General features: G+C 50.3%; 1 protein-coding gene across 1 annotated transcript in view; it reads left to right on the top strand.

Moving 5' to 3' along the window:
• The window catches only part of GABRA3 (gamma-aminobutyric acid type A receptor subunit alpha3), a 72,879-nt gene that overhangs the window by 26,590 nt on the left and 28,297 nt on the right, over positions 1-17,992 (top strand). The window contains exons 4-5 of the mRNA XM_042040218.1: positions 12,622-12,689; positions 15,946-16,166. Of these exons, the coding sequence (XP_041896152.1) occupies positions 12,622-12,689; positions 15,946-16,166 (289 nt within the window). The remainder of the gene's footprint in view (positions 1-12,621; positions 12,690-15,945; positions 16,167-17,992) is intronic.

The following is a 17,992-nucleotide window of genomic DNA, read 5'->3' as shown; positions in this document are numbered from 1 at the left end:
GGGTTTTCTCTACATGCCAATGTGGCAGCAGAGAATAGGCACAGACACTGTCAGCACATGCTGAGCTGGTTGGGCACTCCCCTCATGCTCTGCTGGGGAGCTGGGCATGGACAAGAGTGATGGGAACAGAAAGGAATTAAAAAAAAAAAAAAGATGGGAGCAGGTGCTGGCAAATAGCTGTATGGCAGGAAAAGAGAGGGAGAGTTGTGGTTGAAAACAGAAGCTGAGGAAAGGCAGATTGGCAGGCAGCATATTTCTGGAGACAGCTCTCTCCTCTGTAGGCTGAGTCACCTAAGAAACGTGTCAATAAAACACACTCTCGGGCACTGTCTCTAATAAATATATATTTAAGAAAGACATTTCTTCAAAACTTCTGCTAGGAGATGTCGAATTCTGAAGGGATGCCATGAAAAATGACATCTCCCGTGGAAGCAGGGAGTTGCCATGGGAACTGGAACGCTTTGAACATACATCACTAAAACAAGAAAACATTTTCCCCAGCAAAGGAAATTAAAAATTACATACATCTGGAGGCATCTGCCCTCTGCCTGTCTCTGATGGGAGTATCAAAGTACCATGCAGCATATCATAATTCATGTAGCGGGCAGGACTGACAATTCCCTATCAGCTGCTGAATTTCTGTGAGTAACTGTGATAAAAAAAGCCTTCCTCTCCTTGGGACAGGCAATGCTGGTGCCTGAACAGTGCTGGGGAGGGGGAGGTTCAGAGGCAAAACGGAATTTCCTCTGAAATTGCTTTGCTCACCTGGGGATAAAACAGCAGCCTGAATGCACAACTAAGCCCATCTTGCCACATGGGCATGACTCCACTGCTGCCAGGGTTTGCTGGCCCCATTTGGCAGCCAGCAACTTTTCCTGGGAAGCAGGGGGAAGGCAGCTGAGAGGAGCACAGTGCAAGTTTGGGGGTTTATCTTGTGCTTTGGAGACTCTGTTTTTCCATGCAGCAAACCCAGGAGGAGTTATTTGCACCTGGCAGTCAGTGCATTTCTTTCTCTCCTTTCTTTCCCAGTGCCTTTCTCGGTGCGTGCAGAGGTGGCACAGGGTGAGCTCAGGGGAAATGCTAAATTGACCAGCGCAGGGTGAATTAAATCAGTTTATTTGCACACTGTATTGGCATTGCTGAAGTAAGTGAGCGCTGGCCACACAGCCCAGTGACCCGTGTGTGACAGGGGACAGACAGCTCGCTGCAGAGCTGGGCTCTGGCACAGCTCACACCACACTGGGGTGCATAAAGAAGGGAAAACGTTTGTCTGCAGTGCCCTGGCAGTGGAGGAGGTGAAGGATGCCAGAAGCATCACCGGAGGGACACTGTCTGAGGAGCTGATTGAGTTCTCCACTGAAGGAAACGCCAGCCAGGAGCTAATGGATGAGGGAACCAGAGTGCAAATTACAGTGTTGCTCCCTGCTAGGGTACTCTTGTATCTTGTCTCAGTACCTGGCGCTGGCCTCGGGGGACAGGCTTGAAAATTAAACGGGCCCTTCCTCTGAGCTGTACAGCAACCCCCAGGAGTCACTTTCTATTTTTTTATTTCCATTTTTTGCCCACTACAGCCCATCACGTGGCCTGGCAATCCTCAGCCTGCAGAGCAGCCTGGAATGAGATACAGCCAGAGGCTCGGGAAGGCAGCACTGGGGCTGGAAGGCAGGTGGGGAGACCGAGGCACAGCAGAGCTGCCTTCACTGCACGCTCAGTGCCACGGTGCAGAGAGCAGCAGTGGTGGGGCTGGGGCTCAGGGCTCAGCCTGCAGACCTCGTGCACCTCACTGAGACATTGCTTTTGTTCCTTCTCCCTCGGCAATGCCATAAATGTAATGCAGTGTGTGTCTCATTTGGTTTGAGTGAGACTCTGTTCAATTTTGGGGTCCTCATGACAAGAAAGGCATTGAGGGGCTGGAGCGTGTCCAGGGAAGGGAATGGATCTGGGGAAGTGTCTGGAGCACCAGGAGTGGCTGAGGGAGCTCAGCCCGGAGAAAAGGAGGCTCAGGGGAGACCTTATCACTCTCTACAACTCCCTGACAGGAGGGCGCAGCCAGGTGGGATTGGTCTCTTCTCCCAGGCAGCCAGTGACAGGATGAGAGGAAGTGGCCTCAAGTTGAGTCAGGGGAGGTTCAGCTTGGATATTAGGGAAAATTTCTTTACTTAAATGGTTGTCAAACCCTGGAACAGGCTGCCCAGTGAAGTGCTGGAGTCACCATTCCTGGAAGTGTTCAAAAACCACATGGATATGGTACTTGAGGACACAGCTTAGTGGTGGTGCTGGGTTGATGGTTGGACTTGATCTTAGAGGTCTTTTCCAGCCTTAACAATTCTCTGATTTTTCTTGCATGCCCCTGTTTGCTTCCTGCCTTTCCAGTCTTTGCAGCTGCTTTCTCTGTTGTCTCTCAATGATTATCAGCTTGGCAACAGCAGCTTTGTATTGCACCTTTGTGCTTATCTTTTTCCTGGGGATCCGCCTGATGAATTGCAGAGCTCAGTAATTGCTTTACAAACGCTAAGGATGTTACTGGCACCGATCTGAAGGTTTTGCAGCTCCTCTTAAAGCAACTGTGGCCTGTTGGGAGGTGGTGATTTCTGTTAAAGAAAGGCTTGCTGAGCATGAGTTAACAAAAGGCCTTGGTGGTTTTGGGAAAGGGAGTAAGCAAAAAGCTGCCAGGGACAGTCTGCCTGAGGAAGAAGCTTCAGAGGCACATGGGGTTCATGTAGGTTGTGGAGAAGCCTGGTCTAATAAGTGGTTTTGCCAGCTGGGTTGTACATGTGTGAAGGGGTACAGCAAAGGCCCCTGTGGCTGCTTTGTTCTGGTGCCTCATCTCTCCAGTGTTTGCAACCTCAGCCACGGCACTGAGGCACTGAACCCGCTGCAGTCCTTCCTTGAGGGTGCTGTTCTCCAAGATCCTTTGATATGGTCAGCAAGAACGCTGTCATTGATCCCTAAAGGGGAAAATTAACTTAAGATGAAGTTAAGGCAGGCCCAAACCAGAACACAGGTGGTTTGCAGGTAACACGGAGTGGTTTGCCTATTGCTGAGGTAGCAGACTGGCATTTTTGCCCTCGTGTTACTGCTCCTGCAGCAAAATTCTCCTGGCTTTGGTTTCCTTAGGGCACAGCTGGATGTACCAGCTGGCAACACGGCGTTGCCTGACTGCTCTTCCCCTGTCCACAGGGACCAGCAGGGATTCCCTTTCCCAAGCGCCTCTGGCTTAGCCATCAAGGACAGGCTTTAATACTGAGCGTGTTAAATTATGCATGCTAATTTATATTCACACGTTTTCTCACTGTATTTATAATATATAACAAACACGTTTACGTAGCATCTCCCTTCCATTACCACGGGGTCTCAGAGCACTGCAGAGCCTCTAAAAGCATGCTCATACATACATATTCCTCCTCTGTCTTCCTGGCATCTGAGGGTGTCCTGAGTCCTTAAAATAGTAACGACAGTAGCTTTGTTCATTCTGTCTTAGTTCTGTCTGTGGCAAAAATAGCACAGCTAATTTGTAGGCTCTGTTTGTAGTCTGTATGTGTGAGAATGAGGGGTGTGTGTAAAGCCTCTATGGCTGCACACCCTCCAGCACTCGCTGCTTCTGACTCTTTCTTCTATTCCTGCTGGACTGGATGTTTATCAATAACTTGCACCACATCCTGAGTCTTAACCCCTGGATGTGTGTCTTAACGTGGTGATAAGAACACGTGCACGTGGATAAATGGGGGGAAGCTAAGCTAAACTATGTTCTGTGGCGCCTTGTGGTAGGTTTTTAGCCAGGGCTTCTAGTGGTCTAAGGCTTATCACACCCATCTTCCTGCCTTTTGTCTTCTATAAGCTTTAGAGCCCGTTGGCTGATCTGAACAGAGCCTGACAGAAAAGGTAGGTAACTCTGAGATCTGGAGTCCCTGCAAGATTTGTGGAATTATGAAGCCAAGTGGAAAAAGACCCAAAGCAGAGAGAGGTAACTAGGTGGGATCAACTGGTGTTAGGCATCAGAAAAACAGGGAGGAAAAGCTGATCTGCAGGAAGCAGGGTTTGTTGGCTCCACTGCTGGTGAAGCAGCATCTCTCCTCGGCTTCTCTGCTGGATAAAGCTGTAACCTGCACCCCACAACAGGTGGGTTGTGACAAGGGTGAGAAAATGCCTTTCACCAGCGTGGGAGGGTGTGAAATCCCTACAGCACCTTCTGCAGCAACACCTGGACTCACCCAGCGTGCCAGGTGAGCCTGGAGTCCCCTTACCCAGTGTGTGTCGAGACAAAGGGGCAGTGCAGCGAGGTCAGACCAGAAAACTGGGCTGCTCTGTGCTGTTATTCCCACAGAAGTGCTGGGGAGGGAGCGCAGTTACTCACCCAAAAGGGACCAGCAGATGCCCCCTGTGCCTCTCAGCACTGTGCTGAGGAACAAGGTGTGTCTGACTCCTCTGCTTTAAGCAAGAGTTGTGCCTTGATCCAAACTCAGTTGGTTATGGAGTTGTGTAGGTGTAGAGAGAGCTCAGACCTGGGTCAGAGCCATGAGCACATGTACAGCACATTTGCAGGCTCTTGAGGGATTTCTCTTCCAAAAACTGAGCTGATCTTCCCCACGCAACCTGATGCCTTGACGTGACTACCTAAAAACAGAGGCTAGACGAGAATAAGAGACTAAAAGCAGGTATTTGTTTGAAGGGCCTTCAAAGGTACACCCTGAGCAGCCAAAAGGCTACACCCAAGATGGACCCTGGGTCATGGGTTCTTCACACTTTTATAAGTTTGGTTCATTTGCATATCAGGATCAATTCTCCAATTACAACTTCAGTTAATGATGTAATTACCCCAAGTTTTCTCCTCCTCTCAAGGCTTTAGTTTACACATTTTGGGGCCTGGGACAATGGAGGTGTCCTTGAAGAGCAAACCTAGAGAGGTTTGTTATATCTGACCAGCATGAGAGAGCAGCAGCAGCTGACAGGCCACACGAAACTCAGAGTTACACACCAGGCAGTGCAGGGTTTGAAAAATATAAAAGGTAAAACCTAAGGCATCAAACCCAAGGAGTTTTCCACATCCATCTATGCCTGACAGCGTGCCATAAATCCCAGACAAGCCACACTCAAGTGGTAACTGGGTCACTTCATGGTCCTGCAGCTCATTCCCGCAGAGGACATTGGTTGCAGCCATGTGAGAACTCTGCATCTGCAGCATGGGGTGGGAGACAGGGAATAAATCTATTCCCTGCCTCAGCTCTCTGTGGCCCTGCTAAGAAAGGGAGGCAGGGCAGGCTGTCTCTCTGAGGGTTTGACAGGCATCATCTCACTTCATCTGTGCCGAAGAATTGAGCACATGTAATTGCAGACCATGCTGATCTCTCTCATCACGTGTGAGTGGTTTCGTTGTTGGCTGTCTCTCGAGACAGCCCCTGAAATTCTTTTGAACTCCTCGTTCTCCCTGAAATATCCAGGTTGAGGGGAGAAAGGAGAGAAGCACAGCTGGAAGTGACACCACATGTGTAGCTGTGTTTACAGATCGGATGATTTCTCTCTAGTCTGGCTGGAGGACATGCAATTGTAGACACTGATGTGCCATCACACCAGAGAGAAGGTAGTAATTAATCACCATGGCTCACAGAGCAGCAACTTGGGAACTGGCTGTACAGCAAATGCTGGCAGTGCCAGGGGATTGGAGCAGCAGCAGTGGGTGAAAAAAAGCCACAGCACCCCAGGATTGGGGAAACAGGCTCGATGCTTTCCTGGTGAGCAGCAGATAGCCTTGTTCCCCATCTGGATGTGATGCCTTTTTGATCATAACCCTGCAGAAGTCACTGGGAGCGTAACTGAGGGCGTCAGAGCTGTTACACAGACCCAGTTATTCTGGAATCAAGCAAGTAGCCAGGCAAAACTGTGTGAGACAAATCGTCCGTGACACGGCAGAGCTAGATAAGGATCCAACCCAAAGGTCTTGTTGGCAATCCCCTGCAGGCTCTTACTCACCCCTGCTTTTGCTGAGATAAGACGTTTGTTTCAGACGTTTCTATTGTTTCTTTCCTTACTATGTGGTTTATTCTGCAGAGTACAGATTTCCCAGTGCTCTGTCCTTGGCTGACCCCACTTTGCAGCAGATGAGCATCCTGTCATCTTTAACCACACTGTCCCAGGCCACCAGCCTTCATCCATGGACCCTGCTCATCCTCACCTCTGTGCTCCCTAGAGAGAGGCAGGTGCCATCAGAGGTGGTGAGGTCTGGGTGGGCTGAACTACCTGTGGGATTACCTGCAGGGCCAGCGGGGTCTCAGCTGTGTTGTGGTGTTTCTGCCCAAGTGAGTTTTCCTGGAGACGTGGGGGTGTTTCAGGCAGTTCAGGGAATTAGAGCTGATGCTGCTGTTACCTCTGTCTGGCCTCTGAAGGGCTGGGCCAGCTGCCAGCCCCCCTGGTGGCACTCCTGGCCCTGCTGGCTGCCATTTGGCCCTGACAGGACCGAGACATCCTGTGTAGGTTCTTGCCACTTCTTCTCAGAAGAAGAACACGTACACACTGCTGTCCACTTTTGGGAAAGGTGCCCGGGCTGAGCTGCCAGACAGGGGTGAATGTCTGTGATAGGAGACTTGGCTTTCGCTTATGAGCAAGTAATTTCATACTCAAGGTTGCTGGGCTGCTGCAACAGCCAAGCAATGTCTGAAAAGATGTATTTTTACTTTGGGACTGGGAGTTTGAAGAGGCTGATCATGACCTCTGTCTGTGTTGTCTGAGATCCCCCAGTCATACCCAGCTGAGGAGAGAGAAGGGCTTGTGCTGAGACCTGCCTGCATCTCTGCACTCCAGCTCTGCTCTCCCTTTCCCTGAGGCTGGAGGGAATGCCAGTAGGTTCTCATGGTTTTTGCCACCTCTGTTCCCCAGCCTTTCCCTCCTGACCCCAGCACAGCCTCTGCTCCCAGGATGCCTGGTGTGGAAGCACTCCAGGTGCAGTAGGGATGTTTGTGGTCGTGACATTAGCAATAGCTCACGCTGCTTTGTGGCCTTTTGTGTGGCAGGAGCTCTGTCAATGTCCTTGGAGTCAGCTTTATCCCCTGGCTGGGCTGGACAAGCCTAGGAGGCATCAACAGCACTGCAGTGATGTTCACAGAAATGTTTCATTCTCTGCTGCTATTTCTGAGCTCCCTCAGAAAAAAAAAAAAATTGCAAGAAAAGCAACTCTTAATGTGTGTGGGGGAGTCTTACTGCCCCCACAGCAGGAGAGCAGCAGTGAGGGCCACATGAGGGCTTTCTGGTGTGTGCTTGGTGATGTAGATGTCTCCATTTCTGCAGCTTTAGGTTGTGGACAGAGGTCACCCTCTCCTCCTGGGCAGCTACCCCTCTGCTTGTGCTTCCCTGTCCTCTCCCAGCACTGGCCTGGCAGTCCCAAGTGCCAAGCCACAGCGAGGGTGCCACGTGCCACACCACCCAGAGGTGTGCCACACCACCCAGAGGTGTCCCTCCCTTCTTCAGTGCCTCTCTCCCTGCAAGGAGACACCATTAAGCTCCTGCTTTCCAAAACAAGGCAGCACCACAGGTTAAAAGGCCACCTGAAAAACCACGGGTAGGGACTGGGAAAGGCAGCCCATGGACTGAAGTTGTCCTGAGGAGGGAGAGGAGGCACCCGGGGGTGGAGTTTCTGGCTGGGGCTGTAGAGTGACACCTCTGAAGGCAAGGGCTGCCCAGGGCTGTGGTGCAGCTCAGCTCCAGTGGGCTCGTGGAGCTTGTAGCAAAGGTCACAGAAACCTCTTTTGTTCCAGAGGCTAAAAGTGGAAGGAAAATTAAATCCCCCCAGTGGGAGGCTGAGAAGGCGAAGAATGAAACACACAAAGAGCTTCTGTGTGCAGCTGCAAAAATTACCTGCTGCTGCCTGTTAATTACTATGGCAAGGAGCTGGGGGAAGGTATGAGGTGGAAGTCAGTAGTACAAGCTGACTTCTTGTGTTTCCCTTCCCAGGGATGCCGAGTTAGCTGGAAAGCACCGCCCTGGTGTCCGGTGTGGTTGCTTTGGGTTGTGTGATGTGATGTGAGAGAGAGCAACGCTGCATCCCCTCTCTTCACGGTGACACTGCTGTCAGCACAGGCCGGTGGGAATCCTTCCCGAAGGATTCTGTGTGTTTGAGGGGACACTGAATAAGGGGACCTCAGAAGCTCTTGAGCTGAGGGTAAATGCGGTTGTCTAGGAGGGAGTTAAGGGGCACTGTCAGCTTGTTCCTGCCCTTCTTAGGTCGTGACCACACCTGGAGGTGGGATATTGGAGGCCAGAGCAGAAACATCTCCCTCCAGGAGCTGATTGGAGTGGATTGAGGGTTTGCACCTCTGAGTGCAGAAAAACCTGAACCCTTCTGTTCTCAGCCACACCACCCCCCACAGAAACACCAGCACAGACGGATTTGTCACCTCCGAGCTCCCTTCGGTCCTCACACAGCCCTGGCGCTGCCTGGAGGAGGTTCCCATCCCCTGGCTCATCCCGTTCATCCGCGCCGGGGCCGTGCAGCCTCCCTGACGTCAGCGCAGCATCCAGGAATCCCCTGCACGGAGCCGCAGCGCCTTCGCCCCTGTTTTTCGCAGCACACATCGCTCGGGAGCCCCCAGCGCCCGGCTGCAGGCACATCATTCCGGCTGGCTGGCGGCACAGCCTCCGGGAACCCCCGCCCGCCGAACGTGCGCTCAGCGCAGCCCCAAACCTCCGCAGCTGGCACACGGCGGCCGAGCCGGGGCATCGCGGGGTGATTCCTCAATAAACAGCTCTCGATGGGTGCAGGGCGAGGTTTAAGGCGAGCCTGCTCGGCCCCCGGTGCCCCCCGCCCAGGATCGCCCGTAGAGGCGGCTCTGCAGCCGGGGAGGGAGAGGCAGCGAGGCGGCGTAATTTGTATTCCAGCTCTGCCGCTGCTCCCGGTGCTTCCAAGAAGAGAGTAAAAATAGCACTCCGTCATTTTGTAAATAATAGCTATCTCCTCCCGGGCCCGGGGAGTCACGAGCGCTTACGGGGGGGATTGCAGGAGAAACGGGGGGTGTCTGCCTTGGGCCAGGGCCAGGAAGATGGGCAGGACTCGGATGGGGGTGCAGGGCAAATGGAAAGCCCGAAGCACCTCAGCAGCAGCAGCTGCTGATTTACACCTTCTGCACAGCCGGGGAAGTGACAGACCCTGCTGGTGTGGGGCTGGATCTGTCCCTCTCCTCAAGGCTGGGAGCGGGGCTTGTGGCGTACACAAGCAGCCAGATCTGGGGTAGCAGATTCCTGGAGGAGAGGGGTAGCTCTTAAAAAGCAGGCAGGTGTAGGAAGTGCCATGGTAACACTGTGGGAAGGGTTGTTTTGTTTGCCATTTGCATTGCAGATCTGCCCAGCTGTGGGGGATTTCTACAGGTGGGAGCAAGGCAGCGTAGCCTGGCAGGCAGAGAACGGGCTCTGTAGCCCGTGGGACCTGCAGCACCTTGTTCTGCTCACACACCTGCTCCACATTGTTTCTAGAACCATGGTTGTGCTGAAGCTGGGGAATAAGCTGAGCCTATAAAAGGGCAAAGCCCCCAGACAAGGGAATTGGCCTCAAACAAATGACTTGGGAACATGGCAGGACACTTGGATTTCTAAATTCAGTTAAAATACTGAACCTGAAAATCCCTTGCTCTTCCAGTTTCATGTTGGCTCTGGGGTCTCTTTTGCTTTCCTGGTGCAGCAGCTCTGCAGGGTGGCTGGAAGGGGCTTGTGCAGCCCACCAAGGGCTGTGTTGTGCCATTCCTTAGGGCAGCCAGAGCTGGGCTCTGATCCTTGCTCTGCTCCAGCTTCCTACCTGAACCCAGTCCTTGCATTTTTGTTTCCCTGGTAATAAACAGGTCTGGCAGCATCCACCTGCCACCCCAGCAGGCTTGAAGGCTCAACCTGTGCTTGTAAAAAAATTGAATTACAGGGAAGGATGCTGCTAGGAAATGAAAAATGCCATTTTGTGTTCTGCAGCAGTTCTAGGAAAAGTGCCTACCCCCCTATACAGTCCTTAATTATTAAATCTTTGGGGAGAACTGGGCAAGACAGCCAAGCTGCAGTGCGAGCACATCTGTGGATTGAGCAGAAAATAGGAATTTCCCTGCCATGTCTCTCAGCAGAGGCAGGAGATGCTCTTCTCTCAGCTTTCTCTTGCTGAAAAAGCAGATGCAGTTTCTTCTCGTTCAGGCTCAGGGTGGATAGGTGTGAGGGTGAGGAGGGGAGGCTGCCAGGGTGGCTCCTGATTCCTCTGCAGGAGGAGGTCTCACAGGCACAGAGCTGGGAACAGTGCAGACGCTCTTGGGCTGTGGGAGCACAATGGAAGCGAATCTCTGAGGCTGGAGCTTGCTCTGTTCTGCGGTGTTTCACTTATCTCTGGATTTCCCAGCCCTGCTGAAATCCCTGCTTGCGTAGCAATGATTTAATTTCAGAAATCCCTCCGGACCCCAGCCAAATCCTGCCCTTAGGAGCACATATTAACAGGGAGAGTTCAGTCTGGCTTTTGTCATGAGAGGTGCAGGAAGCTCATTTTTCTCTGTGCTGAGGGACATCAGGGAGCCAGCGATGAAGCCCCAGCTTGTCCCTTCACTGGGTGCTGCATGGGGTAAATCTGCAGTCTGGAAATGGGGGATTCTCTTCAGACCTGGGTTGTAATTAGTTATTAATATTAATAAGTTATTATTAGGTTCTTGAAGTTTCCTAATGCCATTATCTGTGATTGGGTTTACCAGTAGATTGAAGGGTCGGGAAGGGGTCTCTGGAGCTCTGTGACAGCCAGGTTACAGCATGATGAGGACATAAAGGCTCATTTAAGGATTGCAGGATCATATCAAAAGGTGTCCAAAACTAATTCTGCCTTTTTGTCTTCTCCTGACTTCCTGAATCCCTTCCCCTGTGCTTGGACCCAGAAGAGCACACTGTAAGTGCTTTCATGGCCCCTTGTCCCTCTGGTGCAGGCGACAGCTCATCCTGCACCTCCCAGGGACTGTCTTCCCCAGCCATGGGTGGCCACAGCTCCTGATCTGCTGTCCATGGCTGCAACTGAATGCCAGGGAGGCAGGAGGGGAGGGGAGGGGAGGGAGAGTTCTGTGTTTTCTCCAAGACATAAAGAGCTTTCTCTCGCCGCATGGGGTAGTGGGAAGAGCCTCGCATCACTAAATGTTCTCTGCTGTGTGCCTCATCTGGGGACTTGTTTGGAGGGGGACTGAGAATACCCAGAGTGTTTCAGCCTTACAGAAGGGGCTCGTTTTGTTTAGACTTCTGGGTGTTTCACAAAGTGTACCGCGTACGTATTTCTGTTTAACCTTCTTTTTATCGCATCAAGACGAGATCAAGGGTTAGTTATATAGCACAATAACACCAGCCACGGGCTGCATCCAAAGCTTCTCAGCCATAATAACTAAAGACATGTATACGTATATTTTAGCCATTAAGGAGAAAACCATGCCAGAATGCATTATCTTATTTTGGGATGTAAAACTTTGAAGCACAAACCTAAGCTTCATAGTACTGCAAAATAACTCTCAGGGGACAGAAGGATTTCCATAACTAAATTAAACAATGGGCCGTCCAGGCTACTTGCAAGGCTGCTGCAGTGGCCGAAATTGGGTACTGTGCATAAAACATGAACTCTGCTTCGCAGCTTTAAATTGGTTCTTTCATTAGGAGAGCAGCTCTGAGCCAGCTAATGCCACACAACAGCGTGATCTATCCCTAAAGTGGGGAGGATTTATGGGAACTGAGTGCTGAACTCAAGGCAGCTCATCCATCATGTTTTGAGCACAACCCAGTGGGCAGAGCATAGGACTGTAAATCTGGGAAATCGCCGTGCCTTGATTTCCCTGCAAAGTGGGGTGGCAGCAGAGGTGTCAATTAGGAAACATGCCAAAATCCAAGGGAGCCAAGAAGGAGAGCTCTGTGTGCTGTTCAGCACGTGCTGGTGGCTGTGTTCTGCACAGCACTCCAGGTTATCTGAAGGCACGTGGTTAAAATTGCCCCTGGTTTTAGCACCCGGGCAGGGAGTGGGGCCCTGTGGCTTTGCAGGGGCAGCGAAGCTGCTGCTCAGCATCCGTGAGGGAATCTCAGCCCGGGATGCAGGGGCAGCACGTGATGTGGGCGAGCAGCAGCTTTGTGAGAGCGAGGCACTTAGGAGAACAGCAAGCACGGTGGCAGTAAAAGGCAATCAGAATATTGATTCTTTTTACATACAGATAAGCCTGGAGCTGTAACAAACCCAGGGTTTCCTAAAACGGCTGGAACATTGCTAGGCTGTTTATCTGGCTGGGAGACACAAAGGGATTTCAGATTAAAAAGGAGTTTCAAAGCATCAGGGCTTACCTCTCTACTGAAAATGTGTGGATGTGTACGAGGGTATGGATCCTACGACCACACTGATTCTGTAAATATGCATTGTCTGGCCGTGTGGGACAGATTTGTCCTCAGTGTAAGTGTGGGAAGCAGCAGAGCTGCAGTGGAGATGAATGTGCCCAATTACGAGTGATAAAATCAGCCGTTGTTTGGGGCACAGAGCACGGTGCTGAGGGTTCAGCAGAGCAGGAATAAACACCATATAACAAACCTCAAACCCTTCCCTGCACAAGGAAATTCAGCTCTCTAATTGCTTTTTTTTCCCCTTTTTTTTTTTCTTTTTTGTCCCAGACAGTGTAACCGAAGTCAAGACAGACATTTACGTGACGAGTTTCGGCCCTGTCTCGGACACAGACATGGTAGGTGCCCCTGGCTGGTCACTCCATGGGGAGGGATGGCTTCTCCTCACCTGCTGTGGATGTGTCCCACCCTCATCCCAGGACAAATGCGGGATTTTCCTAAGTGACAAGAGCTGGTGGTATCTCAGTGCCAGGGGTTGTTTCTCAGGCGTGCTTGCGCTTTTGGAAACCAGTTGATAACTGGAGGAAGGCAGATGCTCCCTGGGAAGAGGGGAGAATGCCAGAATCAGGTCTGGTTTGGTGGCAGTGAGAATGATTCACCATCAAACCATCCTCAGTGCCTGAACCGGAAGGGAGGCAAAAGAGAAAACAGAAAAAGCATGAACTGATTGCACTATTTTGACATGTTCAGGGAAAATTATTAATGAAAAGGCCTGCGGTCTGAATTTAGGCTTGTATTCCCACAACAGTTTGTCTTCTAATTAAAACAGGACTGTGGAGCATAATTAATAGTGAGGTTTCTCGACAGCATTTCTTGCAGCTCGTATTCCACACGCACCCAGAGAAGGGTTGGCTCTGGGTGGTTGCTCAGGAGTTCCAGGATGCCACGTGAGGACAGTTGTGCATTCAGGCCTGACACCCTTCTGCGTGTCCAGCCCTTGAGGTGGCCTGGTGCTGGCATAGCCTGGGCCTGTGGTGGGCAGTGCCATGGAGGGAGCCCCTTTTTGGGGAGGGAGCAGGCTGGAGCAGTGTCCTGTGGCTCTCCCAGCCCCTCCAGAGGTGCAAGGATTTAAATTTCTGGGCTGGCATGGCCTGAACATCTCTCCAGCTGTCCCACTGCAATCCTGTGCTGGCAAGCAGAGGAGCTGGGGGAGAATAAAATCTCTGTGTTTCATGGAGGTGCTCGCTCCATCACTCAAGCCTGCGTTGCTTTAGGAAGACCACTCCCTCCAGGGTAGGAAGTTAAGTTGGTGTCAGTGTAATCAAGATTATGAACCTCATCTGAGTTCTCCCTCTCTCTCTCCCTGCTTTCCTACCAAAGCAGAGACCCATAATATATTCAGCAATCGTAGCCCTTGGGGAGTATCTGATAATTACTTCCAAGGTGGAGCATATTTGATTAAGGGAGTGTGTATAATGAACTGTGAAGAAAAAAAATATGAGGTATTGAAAAGAGGAAAGTATTCTCTGCAATGTGATTTGACAAAATGAATTTAAAATTAGGAAGACAGTTAAGGAATAATAAATTATTTCCCCTCCGCGTGCTTTCGTTCCGTGTATTTTACAAATGCATAGCAAATGCGTTTTAGCTCTGCTGCTAAAAGTGAGCCAGAGAAACCCCATCTCCTGGGGAAGCTGGGGAGGGCCTGCTCTGGGGCTTCCTTTCATCTCGGGAGAGGGGAAGTCCCTCCTTCCCCGCCGGCATCTGCCTGGTGCTGTGCTCCCACCCCTCCCACAGCCATTACTCAGTGCCTGGGAAGCGGCTCCGGCGCATCCCGAGCCTGTAATTATGGTGATGGAGGAGAGGCAGGTGAAGCTGCCGTGGGCAGCAGGGGAGAGCAGCTGCTTAGGAAGGGTGGAGGAGGAGGAGGATGTGGAGACCTTTTCACCGAGGTGCTCCAAGGGACTCCTGATCTCTCTTTTAGCTGGGAAAGCAGAGCCTGATCGGACTTGACGCACGCCCCGATCTTCGGTACTGAGCTCTTGCAACTTTGCCTCAGTCCCAGGGAAATTATACAAAGGCAAACAAAAATCGAAGGGGATTTTTTTTGTTTTGTGGATGGACTCTGAGGACAGAGTCAGACTTGATGTTTTCAGTCGCTTCTGTAGGCAGAGAAGAGCATAGCATGGAACTAAGTGTGCTCCTTGGAAGGGGTGAGTTGGGAATGATGCTTTTATGGAAAGAAGCATAGAAAAGAGGGGAAGACTCTGAACATGATTTCTCTTTCCTTCAGGAAGGATTCCTAAGCATTAAAGAAGAAAAGCAGGGCCTTGGAAGTCGTTAAAAATGTTTTCCTTCTTTGTCTGGCACTTTTTAAATAGGAACAGGGAGTGAGAGGGAGTTCTTCTCCTGATAAGGACTCTCCCCAAACCTCCCGGGACTGCACACAGGCTCCTTTCTTTGGGTTTACCCGGAGAAATAACAAATTAAAGACCACTTCCATGAAGGGGCAAAACACCTTGTACAGGGCAGAGCCCATGGGAATGTGGAATCTCCTTTTTCTTTGCCCCAGCCAAGCTCCAGAAGGTTCATATTTGAGCAGGGGTGTCTCCATGGCCAGGGAGCAGGGATGGATTTATTTCTTGAGATGCTTCCATTCTGCTGCCATCTGCTGCAAAACCTGTAGGAATCTCTCTGTCCTGTAGGAAAGTGATGCACAGCAGTTTTTAAGCACTGCTGAGAGGTGCTGCAGGAAAGAAATCACTCACAATGATAAGTTTAGTTGGTCGTGCGGCCTCCAGGAACCCATAAATAAAGACTACGAGTCTGCAGCAGCAGGGGGAGGAAGAACAGTTGGGACAGACAGGTTTTCCAAAGACCCCATCTCACCCTAAAAGTGGTTTCTGAATCTGCATTCACTGAGAGAAGAGCTGGCCTTGGCTGCAGGGGTTCAAAGAGGTGACTTCTACCTGCCCCAGCTGGAATTTGGCCTAGGAAATGGGTCCCCGCACCTGCAGAGAGAAGAAAAAAGAACAAAAAAATAAAAGAAGAAGAAGAAAAGGGAAATAAAACAAGGAAAAGAAGACAAAAGAAAGTCACAGGATCTTGTAATGCAAGTCTGTGAAGTCCTCGATTCAATGATTTTCTAAAGGTGGCCTGGGGAACAAAATAACATTAAGACAATGTCATGCAAGTTAATTTCTTTTTTTTTTTTTTTTTTTGTGAGCAGGGATATAATTACCAGCATCCTGGCCAGATTCCATCTCCAGGATCTTTATTTTTGCCTTCTAAAATACCTGTGCAGCTGCACATAATGGCCTTCCTCCCCTGAAACACCTGGATAGAGGTGCTGGTGCTGCAGGGCTACCCCAGCTCTGGCCACTGTAGGCTGTGCTGCAGCTTCTCTGCAGCGCTCAGAACCACTGACACGCACATTTTGACATCACGGGTAAGTCATTATCCAAAACGTGGGGAATCCCATCTATCCTGCACTGCTGTTAATCCCTGCTTCCTCTTGAACCACACTTCACATCACCCCAGGTGTGCCAAAACCCAGTTTGCCCTATGACCGAAGACGCCACTTCTCGAATCACCTCGTTTGCAATGAAGAGCTGAGTAAAACACGACTTATTTTTCTCCCCTCTCTCCCCAAAGGAATACACCATTGACGTCTTTTTCCGGCAATCCTGGCGAGATGAAAGGCTGAAGTTTGATGGTCCCATGAAGATCCTTCCCCTGAACAACCTGCTGGCCAGTAAGATCTGGACTCCTGACACCTTCTTCCACAACGGGAAGAAATCTGTCGCCCACAACATGACAACCCCCAACAAGCTGCTGCGCCTGGTGGACAATGGCACCCTCCTGTACACCATGAGGTGAGTCTGTGTCTCCTTCCAGGGAATTCCAGGTCCCTCTGCACATACAGGCACCTCAGGGTGCATCACAGCAGGGTTTGTGCAGGCTTCCACTAACTCTGTTAGCAAACTTGAGTCCTACCCTGCTTCTTTCCCTGCTCTCCTTGTTTCTTCCCCATGTACCATCCCTGATCCTCAGCTTGGCACATTTTTACAGGTGGATTTTTCCTCATCATCCACATTGATTTTTTGCCTTTATGTGCTGAGTTAGAAGTGTTGGGATCTATAGTTTGTGAGGTTAATGTGCCTCCTGGCTTAATTTTCTTCCTGACCTGTGATGGGATATGAATCAGGTATCCAATGTTGGTATGGGAACATCAGGATGGGAGAATTTGTTATTCTCCAGCAGCTTGAGAACAGATCTAAATTTGTTCAGCATGTTAGAGCAGAACCATTTCACACATCTAATGAGACCAAGCTTGCTTGTGACAACAATGGGGTTGTTTTTTCCCACTTTGTGGAATAAAAAAATCCAAATCTATGTGATCAATGCACATCATTAGGGAAGAAAACCCAACAAACAGCTAATTAAAAACTGTGATTTGGAGAAGCCAGGGCTGCAGGAGCCATAGGTTATAAATGAAACAGCAAGCTGCTGATAAATGCACGAGAAAGGTATTGAGTTGGTTTTGGCAAGGTGTAAATCTTTGTTTTAAAAAATTATTTTCTCTGTCTCCATCTCCAAGCCAGTCCTAACTAATAACAGGCTTCATTGTGGATTCTGTGTGCTGAGATGCTGCACTTTCACCTCTGGTTTTGAGGACCAGGCAGAATTTCATCTTTTCATAGTTAAACTGGCTGTGAATCTACATGGTGTCAGCAAGTTTTACAGCCTACATTGATAAACAATGCCTTGCTTTCGTGCAGCAGTTCTCAAATATGAGCTAATCCTGCCACTGCCCTGGGGGTTTAGGTCTCCACACATCAGTGATCTCACATTAAGGCAGATGGGGTAAATGAAGGGAAAAGCCCAACTTGACTCAAGGGCTCCGTTCTGCTCCCAGCTCTCTGACCTGCAAGTAGACAACTCACACTCCCCCCTGTTTGTATCACTGTCTGACTGTAAAGCATTACAGGAGCTGCTGGCATAAGACAGCAAAAAAAAAAATACTCAATTTCAGGGCTTTTATATCATTTCACTACTTCTTTATTCAGCAAACAGCCATCAGCTTCAGCAAGTTTTGTGTGACTAAGAAAGTATTGGATTTATTTTTCCATTCAGGGCTGGGCAGGTGCCAGGATGGCAGCAGCATCATGGGACTCTTGGGAATGAGCTTCTGGAAGAAAAGAGAGCCTTGGGATTTTTTAAAATAAATTCAAACCATCCTTCAGTTTAGCTGTCTGCTGAAGAATTGGGGAGTGAAGGACCTCCTCTTATATGTGTTCCTGCCCCCCTTAAATACATCCCTAAGGCTTTGTAAGAGGTGAGGAGCCCACTCAGAGGCTGAGGGCTGGATATGACACTTCGGTCATGTGTTGAATTGCACAGAACCAGGAGCTCTTGTGCACAGAGATATTTTCTTTACCCAGTGTGTGAAGCCCATGTGGTTAGAGCTGAGCAGATGACCACAGCATGCTGGGACAGAGCAGGACTCCTCTGGGATTGCAGTTAGACACATCCAGGATGGGATGTCTGTCCTGGGGCATCTGATGATTCCCTTTCTTCCTCTTGGTGCTGCTCAGGACCACCAGGGTATCAGAAAGGAAGATGCAAGGGCACAGACTGCAGGGCCAGGACCATTTCTCAGGCTCAGACACCAAATCCTACCTGGCTTTGCCACTGAGGC

The sequence above is a fragment of the Corvus kubaryi genome, unplaced genomic scaffold, assembly GCF_017639235.1.
Source record: "Corvus kubaryi isolate FWS band 111438036 unplaced genomic scaffold, C.kubaryi_AGA036_p1.0 37395, whole genome shotgun sequence".
NCBI lineage: Eukaryota > Metazoa > Chordata > Aves > Passeriformes > Corvidae > Corvus > Corvus kubaryi.
The sequence above is the reverse complement of the archived record's forward strand: the minus strand, read 5'-3'. Positions and strand labels throughout refer to the sequence as shown.